Source organism: Brachionichthys hirsutus, chromosome 15, assembly GCF_040956055.1.
Source record: "Brachionichthys hirsutus isolate HB-005 chromosome 15, CSIRO-AGI_Bhir_v1, whole genome shotgun sequence".
In the NCBI taxonomy this organism is placed as follows: domain Eukaryota; kingdom Metazoa; phylum Chordata; class Actinopteri; order Lophiiformes; family Brachionichthyidae; genus Brachionichthys; species Brachionichthys hirsutus.
Window position 1 is genome coordinate 13020917 of NC_090911.1, and position 24453 is coordinate 13045369.

The 24453-nt window shown below is 51.3% G+C and overlaps 2 protein-coding genes across 2 annotated transcripts; both read left to right on the forward strand.

Moving 5' to 3' along the window:
* The first annotated feature begins 62 nt into the window (after window positions 1-62).
* LOC137904379 (ATP-dependent zinc metalloprotease YME1L1-like) lies at window positions 63-6049 on the forward strand. The gene is made up of 18 exons (XM_068748557.1): window positions 63-198; window positions 574-693; window positions 773-950; window positions 1069-1167; window positions 1259-1359; window positions 1603-1732; window positions 1804-1887; window positions 1987-2160; window positions 2234-2386; window positions 2659-2791; window positions 2908-2970; window positions 3062-3174; window positions 4442-4597; window positions 4676-4827; window positions 4914-5040; window positions 5142-5215; window positions 5301-5387; window positions 5457-6049. Exons 1-18 carry the CDS (start codon window positions 172-174, stop codon window positions 5598-5600), a joined length of 2115 nt encoding a protein of 704 aa, XP_068604658.1. The 5' UTR covers window positions 63-171; the 3' UTR covers window positions 5601-6049.
* Window positions 6050-10374: 4325 nt separating this feature from the next.
* Window positions 10375-24311, forward strand: esyt2a (extended synaptotagmin-like protein 2a). The gene is made up of 22 exons (XM_068748442.1): window positions 10375-10641; window positions 12008-12049; window positions 12293-12427; window positions 12588-12664; window positions 12748-12820; window positions 15289-15378; window positions 17290-17345; window positions 18157-18277; window positions 18366-18542; window positions 18918-19000; window positions 19109-19157; window positions 19239-19328; window positions 19421-19516; window positions 19786-19860; window positions 19950-20036; window positions 20104-20253; window positions 20682-20986; window positions 21150-21248; window positions 21324-21455; window positions 22048-22153; window positions 22227-22276; window positions 23378-24311. Exons 1-22 carry the CDS (start codon window positions 10375-10377, stop codon window positions 23421-23423), a joined length of 2406 nt encoding a protein of 801 aa, XP_068604543.1. The 3' UTR covers window positions 23424-24311.
* The last annotated feature ends 142 nt before the right edge of the window (window positions 24312-24453 follow it).

The following is a 24453-nucleotide window of genomic DNA, read 5'->3' on the forward strand; positions in this document are numbered from 1 at the left end:
TGTTTCTACACGGATAAAACAAAGTGCCACAACAATGTTCGTCACATCCGGTGTGTTCGGAGCTCGGGCGGCCGCTCGTGACGGAGGGTTCACCTGCTACGTAGCGACAAAGACGGACGGAGACACACCTGGACGGTCTAAACGTCGTCGTGACGTCAGTGAAACGTCAGAATGTTCTCTCTTCCCGTCCAGCCTCAGGTAGGAAAGCGTCATCCCAAGCTGACGTTAGCATTGTGTGTGTTTTGGCCGGAACACGAACTCACCTCGGCGCGATGTCTCGACCGGGTCCTACGTCATGAACGTTACCGGGTCCTACGTCATGAACGTTACCGGGACACTGCGTCGCCGTTACCGGTGCCGTTCGTCTGTCCTCCGCGGTCTGATTCAGAACGATAGATCGGTTCTGCTCACGCTTATAACTTGTTGCGTGGTAGTATGCCGAGTTGTGACGCACTTCCGGTGGTGAAGTGGGTCGGTGTGGACCGGATTCAGGATGAGCTTGTTGTGTTTCTTCTGTTCTCGGTAAATTAAAACCTGCCGTCATCTCATTGGATGGTTTTCACCTGTGACCAGGTGACCGTACCTCTCAGCCACTTCATCAATGTCCTCCACTCCTTGAGGAGCTCGGGGGGAGCAGTGGCAGCGCCTCCTCCTTGGCGAGGAGAAGCAAGGAGCAGCGCCACCCGGAGGTATGTTCAACAACAACACGGTAGCGTTCGTTCAATCGATCGATCGATCGGAGCGACAACGCTGCACAACTCAACCGTGGGCGTGTCCACAGGCCGCCTGGAGCGTGCGTGAGCTGGGTTTTTCGGACCTGGGGGCTCAGTCGCTGAAGGAGTTGGTTTTACCACGCCTACATCCTCTGGAGGCGGAGCTTCAGCTGGGCGGACAGACTTCCTGGAGGACCTCGTATATTTCAACACGCTCGTTTTTCTACAATAAAAATGGTGAGAGTCCCACACAGGTGAGACTTGTGGCGTCTCCTGGCACGTTGACCCTCGTGACCTACCTGTCACCTGAGGGAGGGGCTTCGTGGTCGATCAGCATGTTGTGTTCTGTTCCCAGGCCACTCGTGTGGGTCGGTGCCCGTGTTGACGCCGTTGCTTTCCCGGCGGTACCTTTCACCTCTCCAGAGCATCAGCGCAGAGCTGCAGCTCTGGCCAGGTAACTATGGATTAGAGGCAGGGTCAAAGGTCTGGCCCCTCCCCCTGTGGAGGTTCTGGGTTTTATTCTGGTGTTGGCGGTTTATCTCCAGTGTGGGTCCAGACCAGAGGCTTTAAAACTTTACGGAGCAAAAGCAGGCGTCGGCAGCCGGCCCGGGCGGAGTCCGAGGGCGTCGCGGCGCCTTTTATCAAAGTGAGTTCCAGGTGTTCCACAAAGCGAACGTGGGAGGAGTTTGGGTTCCTGCTGCCTTTCTTTCTGCCGGTGCTTCAGAACCGCGGCTCTGGCTGCTCCAGCGAGCCCCCGGCGAGCCCCCGGCGAGCCCCCGGCAGTGCATGCTCTCCGCCTGAGGCCTGTAGGAACCCACAGAGACCCTCCAGCGCCCCCTTCAGTCCGGCGCCGTGAGAACGCTGCTGACCCGTCTGGCCTCCTCACCAGGGCGTCGACGCGGGCCGTTTGGGCAGCCTGCTGAAGGAGCAGAAAATACCTGAAGCGCATCGGGACGTTTTTAAATGGGGCTTCACCGAGGGTTTCCGGAAAGCCCGGGCGACGACCCAACACACTCAGGGTGGGTTTGGACCCGAGCGGCGCCTCTGGGGTCCGTTTCTGCTCGTGATCCTTTCTGCTCCACCTGTCCAGATTGTTTCAGGAGGGCTCGTCTGGTCGTGCTGGCGCTGCTCCTGGTCTCGATCTACCTCCTGGCTAAGCTGCCCGTCATGTTTGGTAAAGGTGCGTGCCCCCCCCCCCCCCCCCTCAAGCTGTGCTTAGCGCTTAGCGCTAGCTCGCATCAGCACCCGGCTCTAATCCGACCCTTTTGGATAGTGATCTTCCCGACCACGTCGGGCTTGGATTACGCGTTGGACCCCGCCCAGAGGAGGAGAGTGACCTTTGAGCACGTCAAGGGCGTGGACGAAGCTAAGAACGAGCTGCAGGATGTGGTGGAGTTCCTGAAGAACCCACAGAAGTTCACCGTCCTGGGGGGGAAGCTGCCGAAAGGTAGCGCTGCTCCTCCTGAACATAAATGTCCCTCTGAGGCCGATGGGTTCTGTTTGTGCCTCTGGTTCTTTAGGGGTTCTCCTGATCGGTCCTCCAGGAACCGGGAAGACTCTCCTGGCCAGAGCGGTGGCCGGAGAGGCCGACGTTCCCTTCTTCTGCGCCTCCGCCTCCGAGTTCGATGAGCTGCTCGTTGGAGTCGGAGCCAGTCGCATCAGGAGCCTCTTCAGTGGGTTTAGCGCCGGAGTGAAGCCGGAGTGAAGCCGGAGTGAAGCCGGAGTGAAGCTGCTCCTCTAACTGAAGCTGCTCCTTTAACTGAAGCTGCTCCTCTAACTGAAGCTGCTCCTTTAACTGAAGCTGCTCCTCTAACTGAAGCTGCTCCTTTAACTGAAGCTGCTCCTCTAACTGAAGCTGCTCCTCTCTAACTGAAGCTGCTCCTCTAACTGAAGCTGCTCCTCTAACTGAAGCTGCTCCTCTAACTGAAGCTGCTCCTCCTTCCAGGGGAAGCTAAAGCTAACACCCCCTGCGTGGTCTTCATCGATGAACTGGACAGCGTGGGGGGGAAGAGGGCGGAGTCTTCCATTCATCCCTACTCCCGCCAGACGATCAATCAGCTGCTGGCGGAGCTGGATGGGTAACGCTGAAGCCCATCCCACTAACCCCCCCCCCCCCCCCCCCCCCCCCCGAATGAGAACCAGAGTCTGAGTCTCTGCTTGAGCTCAGCTGATCTCATACCTGCCTGTTCTGTAGGTTTAAACCAAATGAAGGTGTGATCATCATCGGCGCCACCAACCTACCGGACACTTTGGATCAGTACGCCCCCCCGCCGCTCCAGCTCGTACACAGTACACAGTACACAGTTTGTTCCGTGTACTTTTACTCACCAGCTGATGTCCTCCTTCAGCGCCTTGATCCGGCCGGGACGTTTTGACATGCAGGTGACCATCGCTAAACCGGACGTGAAGGGACGCACCGAGATCCTCAACTGGTATTTGAAGAAGATCAAAGTGGATCCAGGTGTGACATCACTTTGTGTTCATACTAGAATAGAATGTTCGAGACTCTCAAACAGGTTTAAAGATTCTTTTGTCAGGAAAACTTTGAAGCTTAGCGTTGCAGAGAGGAAAGGTCCTGAGAGACGGGACGTGTCTCCGTTGGTCCTCAACCCTTGAGCGTCCTGACTGAGAGACGGGACGTGTCTCCGTTGGTCCTCAACCTTTGAGCGTCCTGACTGAGAGACGGGACGTGTCTCCGTTGGTCCTCAACCCTTGAGCGTCCTGACTGAGAGACGGGACGTGTCTCCGTTGGTCCTCAACCTTTGAGCGTCCTGACTGAGAGACGGGACGTGTCTCCGTTGGTCCTCAACCTTTGAGCGTCCTGACTGAGAGACGGGACGTGTCTCCGTTGGTCCTCAACCTTTGAGCGTCCTGACTGAGAGACGGGACGTGTCTCCGTTGGTCCTCAACCCTTGAGCGTCCTGACTGAGAGACGGGACGTGTCTCCGTTGGTCCTCAACCTTTGAGCGTCCTGACTGAGAGACGGGACGTGTCTCCGTTGGTCCTCAACCCTTGAGCGTCCTGACTGAGAGACGGGACGTGTCTCCGTTGGTCCTCAACCTTTGAGCGTCCTGACTGAGAGACGGGACGTGTCTCCGTTGGTCCTCAACCTTTGAGCGTCCTGAGTGAGAGACGGGACGTGTCTCTGTTGGTCCTCAACCTTTGAGCGTCCTGACTGAGAGACGGGACGTGTCTCCGTTGGTCCTCAACCTTTGAGCGTCCTGACAGAGACGGGACGTGTCTCCGTTGGTCCTCAACCTTTGAGCGTCCTGACTGAGAGACGGGACATGTCTCCGTTGGTCCTCAACCTTTGAGCGTCCTGACTGAGAGACGGGACGTGTCTCCGTTGGTCCTCAACCTTTGAGCGTCCTGACAGAGACGGGACGTGTCTCCGTTGGTCCTCAACCTTTGAGCGTCCTGACTGAGAGACGGGACGTGTCTCCGTTGGTCCTCAACCTTTGAGCGTCCTGAGTGAGAGACGGGACGTGTCTCTGTTGGTCCTCAACCCTTGAGCGTCCTGACTGAGAGACGGGACGTGTCTCCGTTGGTCCTCAACCTTTGAGCGTCCTGACTGAGAGACGGGACGTGTCTCCGTTGGTCCTCAACCCTTGAGCGTCCTGACTGAGAGACGGGACGTGTCTCCGTTGGTCCTCAACCTTTGCGCGTCCTGACTGAGAGACGGGACGTGTCTCCGTTGGTCCTCATCATGTCGCGTTTGGTCTCCACAGCTATCGAGGCTAACGTGATCGCCCGGGGGACGGTGGGCTTCTCTGGTGCTGACCTGGAGAATCTGGTGAACCAGGCTGCCCTGAAGGCGGCGGTGGACGGCAAAGACGTGGTCACCATGAAGGAGCTGGAGTTTGCAAAAGACAAGATCCTGATGGGTGAGACACGAGTCTCCGTCCAGGGCGTCCTCGTCGCCGTTGAGTAACAGCCTCGCTGTCTCGTGTGAATCCTCCGAGGCCCTGAGAGAAGGAGCGTCGAAATGGACAAGAAGAACAAGCTGATCACGGCCTACCATGAATCGGGCCACGCCGTCGTAGCGGCCTTCACCAAAGACGCCATGCCCATCAACAAGGCCACCATCGTGCCCCGAGGCAGCAGCCTGGGACACGTAAGCGCCGAGACCAGGTCTGCTGCAAACTGTCCCGGGTCCAGCCTGTGAGCGTCCTTCATCTCTTCATCCTGACACCTTCTCAGGTGTCCATGCTTCCAGAGGGCGATCGCTGGAGCGAGAGCCGCGCCCAGCTGCTGGCCCGGATGGACGTCTCCATGGGCGGCCGCGTGGGGGAGGAGCTCGTCTTTGGTCACGACAACATCACGACCGGTGAGGACAAGTTCTGACAGTCAGGACGAAAGAAATGGTTTCACATCGGAGACGGGATGTAGGCGTGTCTCGATTTATAGTCGTCTTCACGTCTTCTTCAGGTGCGTCCAAAGACTTTGACAATGCCACTGCGATCGCTGAGATGATGGTAACCAGACTTGGGATGAGTGGCAAGGTAGGCTACCGGGCTAACGGGCTAACGGGCTAGCACGCGGAGCTGCCGGGGTTCTCCAGCCGTCTGCTCCTCCTCTGTTTCCCAGCTGGGTGTGATGACCTACGCAGACATGGCGGCCCAGAGCCCCGAGACTCAAGCCGCCGTGGAGCAGGAAGTCAGGCTGCTGCTGAAGGTCGGTGCCATCGTTCCTCCGACAAACGTCCCCTCAGGACGCTCCTCATCCGTCCTCTCCCGTCTGCAGGAGTCGTACGAGCGGGCCAAAGCGCTGCTGAAGTCTCACGCCAAAGAGCACAAAGGCGTGGCCGATGCTCTGATCACCTACGAGACGCTGGACGGCAAAGAGATCCAGCTGGTCCTGGAGGGCAAGACCCCGGAGACCAGGTGAGACCAGCAGCAGTCGGGTGCCGGGGCAGAGGCCTGTCCGGCCGGACTCTGGTGCTGCCTAAAGCCTGGTTCTAGCGTCGCTCGGGTCGCTTTGAGTTTAATGTGAATAAATGTAGTCCTCGAACGAGAGACCCTGGGTCGGGTTCTTTATTGGTCCTTCTGTCCAGCCGGGTCTGTGTAGGGGCCAACGGGGAAAAGATTGATCCCAAAGAGCTGGTCGCCATGGCAACCGCCGCATCCTGCAGGTTTCAGCTTCATTTCCAGCCTGTAGTTACAGAAGGGCATGCGATCTATATCTGGGCCCTTTGGGGTCCGCCCCCTTCCGTTAAACTTCTGGGTGTTGTTCTCGCTACGCTTTGATGCTGTCAGATCTGCCATCAGTGTGATGATGATGATGATGATGATGATGATGGTTTGAGCAGCTGAAGAAATAAAGACTCTCAAATTAAAGCAGCATCTTGTGTTTGTGTCCTGAGTATTAATGTAAACAACAACACCGGACAGGAAACAGACAGGAGCAATCGATTTAATCCAAGGTGAGTCTGCAGCTTCATCACGCCGTTAACTGTTCGCTCGCCTTCTCAGGCGTGAGAAGAGGATCTGTCCTCACCGGTGGAGCTCAGGAGGACCGGGGTCACCGGTGGAGCTCGGGAGGACCGGGGTCACCGGTGGAGCTCGGGAGGACCGGGGTCACCGGTGGAGCTCGGGAGGACCGGGGCGCCGGGCTAACGGGACGCTAAAGGAGACTCACTCTTCCGTGTTTCTAGACGACTATTTTGCTGGTTTTGCGTCACCAAAAACAGAAAAATAAAACAAGTTAATCCTGCATAGTTTGTGTAGTTCTGTGATCACCTACTGAAACGCGTCTGGCAGAAACCTCTCCCCCTGTGATGTCACAGAGGGCGAACGTGCAGAAGGTATGCGTGCACATGCATACACACTCATTGCGTGCGCGTTTGGCTTTCAGAGGCTTTTCTGACGGACGCTGTCCTGCAGCATTAGAATGTTAGAGTACAAGTACAGTCAAACAGTAGCACGTATTACAGTACAAGTACAGTCAAACAGTAGCACGTATTACAGTACAAGTACAGTCAAACAGTAGCGTGTATTACAGTACAAGTACAGTCAAACAGTAGCACGTATTACAGTACAAGTACAGTCACACAGTAGCACGTATTACAGTACAAGTACAGTCACACAGTAGCATGTATTACAGTACAAGTACAGTCAAACAGTAGCATGTATTACAGTACAAGTACAGTCAAACAGTAGCACGTATTACAGTACAAGTACAGTCACACAGTAGCATGTATTACAGTACAAGTACAGTCAAACAGTAGCACGTATTACAGTACAAGTACAGTCAAACAGTAGCACGTATTACAGTACAAGTACAGTCAAACAGTAGCATGTATTACAGTACAAGTACAGCCAAACAGTAGTATGTATTACGGTACAAGTACAGTCAAACAGTAGCATGCATTACAGTACAAGTACAGTCAAACAGTAGCACGTATTACAGTACAAGTACAGTCAAACAGTAGTATGTATTACAGTACAAGTACAGCCAAACAGTAGTATGTATTACGGTACAAGTACAGTCAAACAGTAGCATGCATTACAGTACAAGTACAGTCAAACAGTAGCGTGTATTACAGTCAAACAGTAGCACGTATTACAGTACAAGTACAGTCAAACAGTAGCATGTATTACAGTACAAGTACAGCCAAACAGTAGTATGTATTACGGTACAAGTACAGTCAAACAGTAGCATGCATTACAGTACAAGTACAGTCAAACAGTAGCATGTATTACAGTACAAGTACAGTCAAACAGTAGTATGTATTACGGTACAAGTACAGTCAAACAATAGCATGTATTACAGTACAAGTACAGTCAAACAGTAGTATGTATTACGGTACAAGTACAGTCAAACAATAGCATGTATTACAGTACAAGTACAGTCAAACAGTAGTATGTATTACAGTACAAGTACAGCCAAACAGTAGTATGTATTACGGTACAAGTACAGTCAAACAGTAGCATGTACTACAGTACAAGTACAGTTGTAGGGAATTTCCATAGTAGATGGGATTCCACAACGTGTTTACATGCCGACAGAACAACAGGAACGCACCACGTTTAGTTTGTTATTGTAATGACTGATTTCGATTGAACGCATCACAACAGTGACATCACACAACACAGATAAACATGGGCTTAGATTGGCTGGGGCAAAGTCCCGCCTTCAGGGGACTGAATGACGTGAGGACGAAGCAGGAAGCATCTTCATTCCAATGAAGCGCGCGCACGAGAGCTGTGCTGGAATCTCAGCGCTGATATCTGAACTAATTGTACTGATCTGTTAATTATATAAATGTCTTAATCTTAACCCACATTCTCCTCATTGAATACGCACCCACTACGGAGAACAAGAACCGGAAGAGGGTTTGGTAAAACCCTACACAGCCAAACAGTAGCATGTATTACAGTACAAGTACAGTCACATAGTAGCATGTATTACAGTACAAGTAGTCAAACAGTAGCATGTATTACAGTACAAGTACAGTCACATAGTAGCATGTATTACAGTACAAGTAGTCAAACAGTAGCATGTATTACAGTACAAATACAGTCAAACAGTAGCTTGTGGATAAAAGAGTCTAATATGTGACCTTTAACGCCCATTTTACAGTTTATGTTGACTCTGGAGTAAATGGAATCTCTCTTCCAAGGAGCCATTTTTCCCGCCACAAGATGGCGCCTGGTCTTGATGCGGTGTTTGTGTTTGGGAGCGCCCTCCTTGGCGGGCGCGCGCGCGCCTCCTTCCACCGTGACGGCTTCCTGCTGGCTCCCCCGGTACCGCGTCCGGGGCTCGGAGTTTATCTGGTCGTCATGCAGCGGACGGAGCTGGCACCATTTTAGCTTCTTTTCCGGGGAGCTGTGGATGTTAACGGCGGATACCGGTGAGTGTCGCGAGCTCACCGGGAAGAAGAAGTTGTCTTTTCCGCTGGTCTTTGGTTTGCAGCGCGAGCCCTGATACGTGTCACTCTGGAGAGAACGTCACGACGGACTCCGTTAAAAAAGTCTGACAGCTAAGAGTTTCTGTACTTAACGGAAAATAATATTGATTGTAGCCAATCATTGAATACATTTTAGATGAAGTAGCTGGTGCTGCTCTGTTCGGCATGAATACCATTAGACAAAATAACACGCATCCCAGTAAAAACTATACTCCGCCCGTCACTGACGTCTGACTTTACTGTTTATGGCCGATCGTACAAGTTCAGGTGCTTCACAAAGGTGTAAGCGTCAACAAAATGTCGTATTCGGATGCCTCCTGAATCGATACTCTGTAATACGCTGTGAATCCAAATGTTTTAGTTTGTGGTGTTGGCAATTTCCTCTAAAAAATAGGTTTAAAACGTGTACTGTTCTTTGCGTTGTCGTATGACGTCTTTAATGTAGACACAGGATGAACGCGTACGTGCACGTTCAAAGTTTAGTTGCTAATAAGATATAGTGTGTAGCTGTTAGATATATGCCGAATTGAAGATTACATCTGATTACGTCATTGTGTGAAATTATTTCCAATATCTTAAGTTTCTGTTTTCCAGGGATAAAGTTCTAAAAATGTACATTTTCTTTAGCTACTTTCGTATGTCTCCCTCTCCGTATAGGGAAAGCCCCGTGGGATGACGTTCTCGTAAGGCAGGAAAGGCTGTGAAACGTTTCGTATGGCATAGAAACACTATTTTAATGTAGTAATTTGTTGTTTGATGAACTTAATCTAAAATAATATCCTAAATTTATGTATTTGCACGTGGGATCTTTTGCCTATGGAAAGAAATAAACTTTTCAAAGTGACTGAACCCTGTGGTGTTAGGGTACAAGTACAGTCATACAGTAGCATGTATTACAGTACAAATACAGCCCTCCCGAAAGAGCAACATAATTGTAATGTGTATACAGTATATAGGTTAAATAATAAAAACAAATCTCTGACCTAATTTTAAAAGGAAAATTCCATAATGCCTCTGGAGGATTATACTCTATGTGAATCCGTTTTTAATTGATATAAAAAAAATATATACATTCAAAATAAAAGGTCATTGGTACATACTTGGCTCCATTGCTTCCATGCACATTGTTTTAATGTTATAAAACCTTTCTTTATGCTAGGTGGTTTAAAATTAAATGCTTAGTATTCATGTTTTAAAAACTGATTGGATGTTGTTACCATACTGTTCTGCAACTAAGAATAATTATCTAATTAGTTACACAAAGATCCTCAATAGCGCATTTGTGTCATGTCTTAATCGATGTCTTACTAAAGTTTTTTGTATGCTTGTTGTTTTAATTAGTGCTGTCAAAAGATACAGAAATGTGAGCAATTAATTATTATGATCTGTAATTAATTAATCTCTTTTTTAATCTCACTTAAAAATGCTGAGAAAAGCCCTCAATTGAGGTATTTACTTTACTTATTACTTTATTGTGGCTGATCAAAAGATTGATTAATAACAAAAACATTCTTTATAAAGTCATTGATTGTTTGTAACAGATTGAACAGATGCAGACAATTCCTGAATGTCTGTGACATCACTAGTTGAACTTTGACCTGTGCTGCTAAAAAGCTTTTGAGCTGATGAATTATTTCCAACGTCTCAAACTGACCTTAACATTGGCGGTGGAAAATGTCTTTCCAGTGGGAAATGAGGAGCGAGATGGATGACGTCGCCCCACCCCCCGCCCCTCCCCCCGCCCCAGATATGATGGAAGACGGATCACAGTCGTCGCTGATGGACGTTGCTGAAATGTGGATTCAGTTTGGCAAGATGTTTGCCATCATCTTCCCGATCTATGTCCTGGGGTATTTTGAGTTCAGCTTTAGCTGGGTTCTGATTGGACTGGCCGTGTTGTTCTATTGGAGGAAGAACTATGGCAGTCAGGACTACAGGATAAACCGGGCCCTGGCATTTCTGGAGCAGGAGGAAAAGACGACAAAACAAACCGTGCCTACCACTGAGCTGCCGCCGTGGGTACGTCCTCAGCGTCGCCGGGGGTCTCTGGGGGTCTCTGGGGGATCTCTGGGGGTCTCCGGGGGGTCTCCGGGGCAGTGGGCTGTCCCTGGGACACACACTGGTCCAGTCCCCGGGACACACACTGGTCAGGTCCCTGGGACACACACTGGTCAGGTCCCTGGGACAGACACTGGTCCAGTCCCCGGGACACACACTGGTCAGGTCCCCGGGGGACACACTGGTCAGGTCCCTGGGACAGACACTGGTCAGGTCCCCGGGACACACACTGGTCAGGTCCCTGGGACACACACTGGTCAGGTCCCTGGGACACACACTGGTCAGGTTCCTGGGGGACACACTGGTCAGGTCCCTGGGACAGACACTGGTCCAGTCCCCGGGACACACACTGGTCAGGTCCCCGGGGGACACACTGGTCAGGTCCCTGGGACAGACACTGGTCAGGTCCCTGGGACACACACTGGTCAGGTCCCTGGGACACACACTGGTCAGGTTCCTGGGGGACACACTGGTCAGGTCCCTGGGACACACACTGGTCCAGTCCCCGGGACAGACACTGGTCCAGTCCCCGGGACAGACACCTAGTTGGTACGACAGGGTCACCCTTCATGACGTAGGCCAGAAACCACCGCCTGGGACTGGCGGCTGACGCTAGCTGTGCTAGCTGTGCTAGCTTAGCGCTGCGGTTGTGTGGGTGTGATGAAACATTCACAGAAGGAATGAGGTCAGTCAGGGAGCAGCTGATGAAGGCGTGGCGCCTCGGATCGCTGCGTTTGGCCTCAGCAGCCTGACGTCGTTCTTCTGCTGGACGTGATCGTGTTCATGGTTTTGTTTTGTTTTTTAACTTTGAGCAGCTAATTTCTGGATTTAGCGGCGATAAGAAAATCACGTCAGCGTATGAAAGGTGTCTGTGGGACAGTGGTTCGGTTTTCTGGCCCCTCCCTCTCGTCGATTCCCTGTCGCCTAGGTGACGAGAATAAACCGTCCACCAACCTGGAACTGGCAGCAACAGGAAAAACCCATTCAGTGAATTCCAGGGGGGGGCATGTGTAACAGGGCCCCCCCCAGAACAGTCTCACATCTGTCCCCTGTCAGAGGGCTGTCCTGTCTTGACGTCTCACAGAGGACAGTGTGTTTGTTGTCTCTCGACGTGTTGCTACAGGTAGGTGTCAGGTGACGCTGGAAGGCTCACACAGCGGGCGGGGCCGTCGCCTCACAACAAGGTTCCGTGTTTCATTCCAGGTTCTCCGTGTGGGTTCTCCGTGTTGTCCTTAGGTCGTTTGTGCTGAAGGTCACCCTGCATGACCTCGTCTGACCCGGTCCTTCCTGATGAAATCTTCAATGACTTTCTGATCTCTCGCTGCAGGTCCATTATCCAGATGTGGAGAGGGTGGAATGGCTGAATAAGGTACACACACACTAGCATTAGCATGTTAGCTAACAGCGGTAGACAGGAAGGTACTGTATAGAACCTGAATGTGGATCCTGGCCGTCTAGATGAAGCTCCTTTGATGGTGTTCAGGCTCATCCGTTGTCTTTTTAGTGCTTCTCATGTAAATGCTGCAACGCAAATCTCTTCCCTCTCCAACCAATGAGAAACCAGGTCATTCCCTGACTCCTCCCATCTTCCTGCCTCTGTCTCCTCCCTCAGACGGTCAAACAGATGTGGCCGTTCATCTGCCAGTTTGTGGACAAACTGTTCAGGGAGACCATCGAGCCGGCGGTGAAGGCCGCCAACCCTTACCTGGACTCCTTCTGCTTCACCAAGATCGACATGGGGGACAAGGTGCTGGGCCCGGACGGCGTGCAGCCGGTGCAGCCGGCCCGGTTCTGCTTGTTTCGGGCCCGCTGGCGTACCGTTTGGGTCTTCGTTACTTGCGTGACCTCGGCGCTCCGGGAGGAACTTTCTCGCACCCTGAACAGAACTCTCACCTCTGTGTCTGCAGCCGCTGAGGGTCAACGGGGTGAAGGTGTACACCGAGAACGTGGACAAGAGGCAGGTCATCATGGACCTGCAGGTCAGGTGGGCCTCCATGACGCCGGGTCCGACCTCGCGTGTCTGTAACGACCTGTCTCCGCTAACCCCGCCCCTTGTGCTCCGTCCAGTTTCGTGGGGAACACGGAGATCGACATGGACATAAAGAAGTTCTACTGCAGAGCCGGGATCAAGAGCATACAGGTACGGTGCTGTGGGGGGGGCACCCACCATCATTGATCAGAGGGAAACACCTGAGGCCATTCATTGGCTGGAATGAGGACTACTGGCGCTGAGCTCCTCACACCTGTGGACCCTTCGGTCCCTCCATGTTGACCTTGCTCAGTTTTAGGTTCTAGCTGTTAGTGAAGGTTCCACATTAGGTTCTAGCTGTTAGTGAAGGTTCCACATTAGGTTCTAGCTGTTAGTGAAGGTTCCACATTAGGTTCTAGCTGTTAGTGAAGGTTCCACATTAGGTTCTGTTAGTGAAGGTTCCACATTAGGTTCTAGCTGTTAGTGAAGGTTCCACATTAGGTTCTGTTAGTGAAGGTTCCACATTAGGTTCTAGCTGTTAGTGAAGGTTCCACATTAGGTTCTAGCTGTTAGTGAAGGTTCCACATTAGGTTCTAGCTGTTAGTGAAGGTTCCACATTAGGTTCTGTTAGTGAAGGTTCCACATTAGGTTCTAGCTGTTAGTGAAGGTTCCACATTAGGTTCTAGCTGTTAGTGAAGGTTCCACATTACGTTCTGTTAGTGAAGGTTCCACATTAGGTTCTAGCTGTTTGTGAAGGTTCCACATTAGGTTCTAGCTGTTAGTGAAGGTTCCACATTAGGTTCTGTTAGTGAAGGTTCCACATTAGGTTCTGTTAGTGAAGGTTCCACATTAGGTTCTAGCTGTTAGTGAAGGTTCCACATTAGGTTCTAGCTGTTAGTGAAGGTTCCACATTAGGTTCTAGCTGTTAGTGAAGGTTCGACATTAGGTTCTGTTAGTGAAGGTTCCACATTAGGTTCTAGCTGTTAGTGAAGGTTCCACATTAGGTTCTAGCTGTTTGTGAAGGTTCCACATTAGGTTCTGTTAGTGAAGGTTCCACATTAGGTTCTAGCTGTTTGTGAAGGTTCCACATTAGGTTCTAGCTGTTTGTGAAGGTTCCACATTAGGTTCTGTTAGTGAAGGTTCCACATTAGGTTCTAGCTGTTAGTGAAGGTTCCACATTAGGTTCTGTTAGTGAAGGTTCCACATTAGGTTCTAGCTGTTAGTGAAGGTTCCACATTAGGTTCTAGCTGTTAGTGAAGGTTCCACATTAGGTTCTAGCTGTTAGTGAAGGTTCCACATTAGGTTCTGTTAGTGAAGGTTCCACATTAGGTTCTAGCTGTTAGTGAAGGTTCCACATTAGGTTCTGTTAGTGAAGGTTCCACATTAGGTTCTAGCTGTTAGTGAAGGTTCCACATTAGGTTCTAGCTGTTAGTGAAGGTTCCACATTAGGTTCTAGCTGTTAGTGAAGGTTCCACATTAGGTTCTGTTAGTGAAGGTTCCACATTAGGTTCTAGCTGTTAGTGAAGGTTCCACATTAGGTTCTAGCTGTTAGTGAAGGTTCCACATTACGTTCTGTTAGTGAAGGTTCCACATTAGGTTCTAGCTGTTTGTGAAGGTTCCACATTAGGTTCTAGCTGTTAGTGAAGGTTCCACATTAGGTTCTGTTAGTGAAGGTTCCACATTAGGTTCTGTTAGTGAAGGTTCCACATTAGGTTCTAGCTGTTAGTGAAGGTTCCACATTAGGTTCTAGCTGTTAGTGAAGGTTCCACATTAGGTTCTAGCTGTTAGTGAAGGTTCGACATTAGGTTCTGTTAGTGAAGGTTCCACATTAGGTTCTAGCTGTTAGTGAAGGTTCCACATTAGGTTCTAGCTGTTTGTGAAGGTTCCACATTAGGTTCTGTTAGTGAAGGTTCCACATTAGGTTCTAGCTGTTTGTGAAGGTTCCACATTAGGTTCTAGCTGTTTGTGAAGGTTCCACATTAGGTTCTGTTAGTGAAGGTTCCACATTAGGTTCTAGCTGTTAGTGAAGGTTCCACATTAGGTTCTGTTAGTGAAGGTTCCACATTAGGTTCTAGCTGTTAGTGAAGGTTCCACATTAGGTTCTAGCTGTTAGTGAAGGTTCCACATTAGGTTCTAGCTGTTAGTGGAGGTTCCACATTAGGTTCTAGCTATTAGTGAAGGTTCCACATTAGGTTCTAGCTATTAGTGAAGGTTCCACATTATGTTCTAACTGTTTGTGAAAGTTCCACATTAGGTTCTAGCTGTTAGTGAAGGTTCCACATTAGGTTCTGTTAGTGAAGGTTCCACATTAGGTTCTGTTAGTGAAGGTTCCACATTAGGTTCTAACTGGTCAGGTGTGAATCAGGCCGCTGCTGGTCCCGTTCCCGGCAGGTTTAAACGGTACAACACTGAAGGTGTGTCCTCTGTCATGGACTCAGCCGCGTCGTGACCTTTAACCTTTGACCTCTTTACATCGTGTTCACTCAGGACTGATGGAGAGAGAGAGAGAGAGACATTGTTACACACTTTTTACACTGCAGACACACACCCGAGCCCAACGGTGGCGTGCTGGCTCCTCATAGACATTCCCTCCCTTCTGATTGGCCGGCGGCACCGTGATCATGTGTTTGTCCGTCCAGCTTCACGGGACCATGAGGGTGGTGATGGAGCCGCTGCTCGGCGACATGCCGCTGGTCGGAGCGCTGTCGCTGTTCTTCCTCAGGAAACCGGTGAGTGGCCGACAGAAGAGGGAACGCGGAACCTCATCGGCTCGCAGAACCTCGATCTTCTGATTGTCAGGAAAAACAAGTCGCTGTGAAAAGAATCAAAATGTCAAAGTTCAATGGATCTTCAGCCTGGATGGACGGTCCCTGGGAGGACTGCAGATGTCCACCCAGGGACCGTAGGCCAGGTCCATCCATCAGAAACCAGACCAGCAGAGAAGAACCAACTGGACTTGTTCAAGTTTGATTGAAGACTGGTAGAGGGTCCAGATACCTGTACTCCTGTTGGAGGGTCCAGATACCTGTACTCCTGTTGGAGGGTCCAGATACTTGTACTCCTGTTGGAGGGTCCAGATACTTGTACTCCTGTTGGAGGGTCCAGATACCTGTACTCCTGTTGGAGGGTCCAGATACCTGTACTCCTGTTGGAGGGTCCAGATACTTGTACTCCTGTTGGAGGGTCCAGATACTTGTACTCCTGTTGGAGGGTCCAGATACCTGTACTCCTGTTGGAGGGTCCAGATACCTGTACTCCTGTTGGAGGGTCCAGATACCTGTACTCCTGTTGGAGGGTCCAGATACTTGTACTCCTGTTGGAGGGTCCAGATACTTGTACTCCTGTTGGAGGGTCCAGATACTTGTACTCCTGTTGGAGGGTCCAGATACCTGTACTCCTGTTGGAGGGTCCAGATACCTGTACTCCTGTTGGAGGGTCCAGATACTTGTACTCCTGTTGGAGGGTCCAGATACTTGTACTCCTGTTGGAGGGTCCAGATACTTGTACTCCTGTTGGAGGGTCCAGATACCTGTACTCCTGTTGGAGGGTCCAGATACTTGTACTCCTGTTGGAGGGTCCAGATACCTGTACTCCTGTTGGAGGGTCCAGATACTTGTACTCCTGTTGGAGGGTCCAGATACCTGTACTCCTGTTGGAGGGTCCAGATACTTGTACTCCTGTTGGAGGGTCCAGATACCTGTACTCCTGTTGGAGGGTCCAGATACTTGTACTCCTGTTGGAGGGTCCAGATACTTGTACTCCTGTTGGAGGGTCCAGATACCTGTACTCCTGTTGGAGGGTCCAGATACTTGTACTCCTTTTGGAGGGTCCAGATACTTGTACTCCTGTTGGAGGGTCCAGATACTTGTACTCCTGTTGGAGGGTCCAGATACTTGTACTCCTGTTGGAGGGTCCAGATACTTGTACTCCTTTTGGAGGGTCCAGATACTTGTACTCCTGTTGGAGGGTCCAGATACTTGTACTCCTGTTGGAGGGTCCAGATACTTGTACTCCTGTTGGAGGGTCCAGATACTTGTACTCCTGTTGGAGGGTCCAGATACTTGTACTCCTGTTGGAGGGTCCAGATACTGATACGCATCAGGTAATCACTTGTTTACTTGTTCTTCCTCGTCCTCCTCCTCCTCGGGTGGAGTCCACTGATAAGCTGCTCGTCTGCTCTGTCCTGGGACGGGGGCTCCTGTGTTGTCCCAGCAGGGGGGGGGCTCGACTCTGCTGTGGTCGATTGGTGAAGCTGAAAACTCGGTGACAGGAAGTGACCTCGTTATCCCCGTTTAACATAAATCACCTGCTTCTTCTATAGAGGCGCTGTTGGCCTTGGTTTCTCTGGACCCCCCATCGAGGTTTCGTGTCTCCGATGTGCTGGTACCGCTCGCCGGAGGTCAGAGGTCGTGACGTGCTTTAGCTGCAGATGTTACAGTAGTTTAACCGGCTAATCGTCCTCCGCCTTGTTTCTGCTTTCTGCTCCTCTTCTGGCGTTCTTCTTCATCCTTTTTGTGACAGGAGGGGCGGGCGGGGGCTAGCACCTTGTGGGTTACAACCTGTTGACCACCGAGCGGGACAGGGCGGAGTCTCTCCTCCTCACTGAATACCTGACCCCGCTTGTTGTTCTTCTGCTGCAGCTGCTGGACGTTAACTGGACCGGACTCACAAACATGCTGGACATCCCCGGCGTGAAGTAAGTGACCGATGAACGGACACGCCCCTCTAACCCTCTATTTCACCTATAATTTACTGGGTCTGCGTTATCAATGACGACAGACGACCCCCCCCCCCCCAGGGGGAGCAGACAGCATGCTAGCTGCTAGCTGCTAGCACAGAGCTAGCAGCTAGCAGCGGGGACTGGGTTGCTGTTGTCGGTGGACAGAAAGGACTTTCTGATGACTCCGCCCTGTAAAATGTGTCCCTCCTTGTTGGACGAGTTTTTAAGAGTGCGTGCGTGCGTGGTCGCGCTCCTGTTGTCCTTGCCACGCCCTCTGCCGTGCTCACCTGTGTGTCAGGTTTGCATTGGAGGCTGTGTTGTGAAATGGCTGATCCCTTGTTCCCTTCCTAATCTCTTTGTATATCCACTATGCAAGGACAATAGAGGCTTTCTATTCTATTCTATTCTATTCTATTGTTTGAGTGCAGGGTGCTGCTGCCCCCTACAGGAGACCAGGTGAACTCTCACCTGGTCTCCTCGTGTCGACTTGGTTCGTTTGGTTTAGCTTCTCACTCGACGTGCTAAAGCTAAAAGAACCAACGTGTTGGAGCTGGTCTGGATATTTTAAATATCTTAATTATAATTATTTTCACAGTTATGCATAAATTACCCAACTGATTTCCCTAAACCTTTGGGCGGGGTTGGGGTTAGGGCAGCTCCTCCCAGGATAAGGAGCCTGGGTAGCCCACTGGAGCTGGTAGCACATGGTACCGCCCCCCCGTTTCTGTCCTCCAGTCCTCACATGTCTGTCCTTTCTGTGTCTCCGTCTCCCCCCCCTCCCTCCCAGCGGCTTGTGTGACAACATCATCCAGGACATCATCTGCAGCTTCGTGGTCCTCCCCAACCGCATCAACATCCCTCTGGTGGGGGAGGCTCAGCTGGCCCAGCTGCGCTTCCCCGTGCCCAAGGTGAGACGCACGCACACGCACACGCACACGCACACGCACACACACACACGCGCCGCATCTGACCCTCCGTCACCATGTGTCTCCTCAGGGCGTCCTGAGGGTCCACTTCATCGAGGCCCAGGACCTGCTGGGCAAGGACAAGTTCCTGGGAGGGCTGATCAAAGGGAAGTCCGACCCGTACGGGGTCCTTCAGGTCGGGACGCAGCTCTTCCAGACCAAAGTCCTCCACGAGACCGTCAAGCCGAAGTGGAACGAGGTGTACGAGGTGAGCGAGCCAAAAGCAGTTAAATTCTATTTATTTACAGAATTATTCAAAGTTTCAAGTTAAGAAAACTTTGAAAAATGCTTTCTTTGAATTTCAGTCAGAAAGGATGAGGTTTGATCAGGAACCTTCTTTGAGGTTTGATCAGGAACCTTCTTTGAGGTTTGATCAGGAACCTTCTTTGAGGTTTGATCAGGAACCTTCTTTGCATGTAACTGAAATAGCAGCAGGTGGTTCTGCTCCAGCAGAAACCGCTACACGACGGTGACCCTGATCCTGACCCCGACCCTTGTCCCTAGCCCGTGACCCCTGACCCCGACTCTAACCCTTGGCCCTAGCCATGACCCTGGACCAGCTGAAGTCTGTCTCCTTGTTCAGGTCCTGATATACGATCACTCCGGTCAGAATGTGGAGATTGAGCTTTTTGATGAAGACACTGACAAAGATGACTTCCTGGGAAGGTGAGGACTCCTCCCCTCAGCGCCGTCTCCGGTGAACTTACCTGTGTGACCCCGCCCCTTGAAGCGGCCTGGCTCTTCGGTAAAGCCTGTTCTCGCTTTGCCTTTCAGTCTGGTGATGGACCTGGCCGAGCTGCAGAAGGAGCAGCGGGTGGACGAGGTAACCCGACCTGCCTGGAGCGTCTGCAGGTGTTCTACAGGTGTTCTACAGGTGTTCTAACAGGAACCTTGTTGCCTGCAGTGGTTCGTGTTGCAGGATGTGACGACGGGGAAGCTTCACCTCAAACTGGAGTGGTTGTCTCTGCTGCCTTCACCTGAGAAGCTGGACCAGGTGCTGGCTCGGGGGACTCGGGGGACTCGGGGGACTCGGGGGACTCGTCGGTTTCCTTGAGCGCCATCGTCTCTTCTTCTTCTCCCTCTCAGGCCCTGACGAGCAGCAAAGCCGACCGAGGAAGAGTCACCGACGGCCTGTCGTCCGCGCTGCTCATCGTCTTCCTGGACTCGGCCAGAAACCTGCCTGTGAGTCGGTCTGATCCAGCTTCCCAGCATGCACCTGGGCCATGTAGAGAATCGGTTTACAGGTTCACATGCATCCATCCCCTTCTGCCGTCAGCTGAGATCACTTATTGATCTCGTCGATTGGGGAGCAGAGGCTGAATTCTCTGTGGTTTGGGTTCTCCAGGTCTTCGGCCACCAGGGGGCAGCATCCGGTCTTTAGGGTCTTCAGGCTCATGCCTGGCTAGCCGCTGCTCGTTCTCCTTGTGAAATCTGTTTTTGTCCTTCTGCAGTCCGGGAAGAAAGTGACCAGTTTGCCCAGTCCCCTGGTCCAGTTCACGGTGGGACGCGAGTCCTTCGAGAGCAAGGTGAGACCTTTCATCGATTGTTAGCCTAGCTTAGCACATGGAGCGTTTTTTACGCTTTGATGCGTCTGCTGGTTTCTCCTCTGAACCAGACCAGGTACAAGACCAGTGAACCGGTGTGGGAGGAGGCCTTCACCTTCCTCATCCACGACCCCAGAAGCCAGGAGCTGGAGGTGGAGGTACGGCGTCGTCCCGCCTTCCACTGCTGACCGGCTGAGCGTCCTGTAACGAGCTCCTCCTCCTCAGGTGAGGGACGAGAAGCACGAGTGTTCTCTGGGAACGTTGATGCTGCCCCTGAGCCGCCTGCTGGAGGCGAACGACATGACGCTGAACCAGGGCTTCCCCCTGAAGACCTCCGGACCGAGCTCCACCCTCAAGATGAAGATGGCTCTGCGGGTAGGAGGAAGACCTCCCAGAGGGATCAATGGTTTTACGTATTGATACAGGGACAGTGAAGGAAGCCTGATTGCACCTGGTTGTAAGAGAGAGGTTCGTTCACACCTGTAGTCCCTGGTCAGGTGACAGGTCCATGTCCCAGATCTAATAGTGGATGGATGACTGACCACGCCCCCCATCATGGACGCACCTTCAGCGATTCCAGTTGAGACTTTGATCCTGTTCATGCAGCGACAAAGATGATGCGCCCGTTTTAAACGTACGAACAGGTGAAGGGCCGCGCCTGTTCAAGGTGTGTCTCTATTTACGGTTCCGGTCGGGTCCAGAGTCGCACCTGGATGCCTTTGATCTTTACCTGACGATCTCCACCTGCTATTGATCTTTACCCAGCCCACTCTGAGCCTTCAGCTGAACGTTTCTCCTTCCAGGTGCTGCTCCTGGATAAGAACGCCGCCTCAGCCTCCGACTCCGACTCCATCCCGGCCTCCCTGATAGAGCTCAGGTCCAGCTCCAGCAACCCCGTCCCAGAGCCCCCCATCTCCTCTGGCTCTCCTTCAGCGTCTGCTCAGGATGTGCTGAACCGGTGGGGGGAGGCCAGCGAGCCGCTCAGGTCTCCAGGAAGGAGCACCCCCAACCTGGCCGGGGGCAAGGAGCCGACTCCCAGCATCGCCTCGGACGTCTCCAACCCCTACGCGGCTCAGGAGCTGCAGACGAGGCTCCAGCAGCTGCAGAAGTAGGTGGTCAGAACCGCCCGGTCCAGTCTCAAGCCTGTGCGTGTCGTATGGAGAACCTCGGAGAACGTTGAAGCAGTGGAAGGTTACAGGTCCTTTGGGTGTCCTCCCCTCAGCCAGCAGGGGGCGATCTACGGTGTGATGATGTGCCCTTCTCCTCTGCAGCGGTTCTGGGACCGGTCACCTCCCACTGGGGGAGATCCAGCTGACGGTCCGACACAGCTCCCAGAGGAACAAGCTCATCGTGGTCGTTCACTCCTGCAGGTACCGGCCAATCAGAGCCAGCAGCCACGCTGCACCTGCTACAAGGTGTTCACCCCCCTCTGCCCCCCCCCACAGGAACCTGATAGCGTTCACGGACCACGGCTCGGATCCCTACGTCCGCCTCTACCTGCTTCCTGACAAGCGGCGGTCAGGCAGGAGGAAAACTCGCACGTTCAGGAAGAACCTGAATCCGGTCTACGATCACACGTGAGTCCCTCCGGAACCGAACGGAACCGAACGGACTCGGCGTTCTCCGGGTGTAACGTACTTCCTGTTCAGGTCGGAGTTCACCGTTGGGTGTAACGTACTTCCTGTTCAGGTCGGAGTTCACCGTTGGGTGTAACGTACTTCCTGTTCAGGTCGGAGTTCACCGTTGGGTGTAACGTACTTCCTGTTCAGGTCGGAGTTCACCGTTGGGTGTAACGTACTTCCTGTTCAGGTCGGAGTTCACCGTTGGGTGTAACGTACTTCCTGTTCAGGTTGGAGTTCACCGTTGGGTGTAACGTACTTCCTGTTCAGGTCGGAGTTCACCGTTGGGTGTAACGTACTTCCTGTTCAGGTCGGAGTTCACCGTTGGGTGTAACGTACTTCCTGTTCAGGTCGGAGTTCACCGTTGGGTGTAACGTACTTCCTGTTCAGGTCGGAGTTCACCGTTGGGTGTAACGTACTTCCTGTTCAGGTTGGAGTTCACCGTTGGGTGTAACGTACTTCCTGTTCAGGTCGGAGTTCACCGTTGGGTGTAACGTACTTCCTGTTCAGGTCGGAGTTCACCGTTGGGTGTAACGTACTTCCTGTTCAGGTCGGAGTTCACCGTTTCGCTGGTGGAGCTCCACAGGCGCACTCTGGACGTGGCGGTGAAGAACGGCGGCGGTCTGCTCTCCAAACACAAAGGCCTTCTGGGAAAGGTGAGCCGGTTTCTTCTCCCGGTCGCTGCTGAGGAGGAGGAGCTCCGACTCAAAGCTCTGCACCTGTCCTCAGGTTCTGCTGGACCTGACCCACGATGACATCACTAAGGGCTGGACACAATGGTGAGTGACATCATCAGCGGATCATCATGTACTACAGTACAAGTACAGTCACAGTAGCGTGTATTACAGTACAAGTACAGTCACAGTAGCGTGTATTACAGTACAAGTACAGTCACACAGTATCATGTATTACAGTACAAGTACAGTCAAACAGTAGCGTGTATTACAGTACAAGTACAGTCACACAGTATCATGTATTACAGTACAAGTACAGTCACACAGTATCATGTATTACAGTACAAGTACAGTCACACAGTAGCATGTATTACAGTACAAGTACAGTCACACAGTATCATGTATTACAGTACAAGTACAGTCACACAGTATCATGTATTACAGTACAAGTACAGTCACACAGTAGCGTGTATTACAGTACAAGTACAGTCAAACAGTAGCATGTATTACAGTACAAGTACAGTCAAACAGTAGCGTGTATTACAGTACAAGTACAGTCACACAGTAGCATGTATTACAGTACAAGTACAGTCACACAGTAGCGTGTATTACAGTACAAGTACAGTCACACAGTAGCATGTATTACAGTACAAGTACAGTCAAACATCCTGTCTCAGAGGAGCATTTCTTGCGGTCTTGTTTCCGTTGAAAGTCCTTCGTACATAAATCATCGACATTTAACAATACAAATAAAAAAATAAAATATAACCAATATTAAGTTACTCAATTTATACAACATAACAATACAAATAAAAAAAACATTACACCACAGATGCAGAATGACAATAAATAAAATAAATTACAAAGACACTTAATACGTGCAACGTAGGTGGACAAAGGGGGGGGGTGGGGGGGTTGATCCGGAGAGAGTCGTGATGACTGTCTCCGTTTCTGCCCCCCTGAAAGGTGTATTTTTAGGGCCGTCCTGAAGGAGGCCGAAGAGGTGCATGTTTTGTGTAGTAGACTCCGCCCACTTTAATGATACGGTCTTGATATCGTGTTTCATGCTGACGTCCGTTTCGCCCGACCCCAGTTCTGATCCGTTTTGATTCTCGGGTCTGAACAGGTTCTGGTGTTCAGACGCTTTGAAGTCAGTGATGTCACAGCTGGCCCTTCCAAAATAAAAGCCTCTTTCTCCTGCTGCAGGTATGAGTTGAGTGGAGACGGCCTGACGAAGCCTTTTCAACTGTAGAGCCTCTTCATCATCATCGTCATCATCGTTCACACACTTTTATTTGCTTTCATTTCTTTACACAAAGAAGCAGCTTCTGACATAAATCCGTCTCAGCAGCTGGAGACTCTGATTGGCTCGCCGCGTCTGTCATGTGATCGATGTTAACGAGCGCAGCAGGGCAGGCGTGTGTTGAATGGGTGAGCCCCGCCCAGTCTCATGGGGGAGCGGTGGGGGCCGGCGTTCCCAGCCCCCGTTCCCAGCCCCCGTTCCCAGCCCCCGTTCCCAGCCCCCGTTCCCAGCCCCCGTACGCCTGCTGCTGTTTCACTTCTGAACTCAATATTTGCACACCTGTTGTTGTTTTTTAGACTATTGGGGATCGTTTTTACTCTCAGATTTAAAACTTGTCTACATTCGTATCCCTGAAAAAACGATTATTTTATAAAATTATAAATTAAACATTGAAGAAAAATCCATCTTTGAGAGTCGCTTGTGTTTATTTGTCGCGTGTTCTTTATTCCACTCGTGTTATTGGGTATAAAGCAACTCTTAAACACAAACACAGGTAAACACAGGTAAAGCAGCCGCCGTGACTCCTCCCCCAAACAGCATGAAACATCTGCAGCTTGACCAGAACACACCAGTCCAGGGATGGTCCTGGGACCGACCCCCAGGGAGCTCGAGGGTGGATGAATAATTAATGACTAATAATGACTCTGAGATCAATGGACTCCGATCCGGTCAATAACTGTGAGCTCTCTAAAGCGCTGAAAATGTACTCTTGCATTTACTGACTGTGAATCCTTATTTTGTGCTGTATTTGTATTTAGTAGTTTATATTTTCTTTCTTTTGTTTTTATTCTAGAGCACGTTGAGCTCCTGAAATGCACTATGGAAATAAAATGCCTTGCCTAATCCAAGCTACAGTTAATAAGATATTCTTCAATCATGACGTACACAACGTAGCCCCCTCCCACACGACGTAGCCCCTCCCACACGACGTTATTGTTGGACTTTCGAACTGACTAAAAAGTAAAAGTCCGCTTGGAAG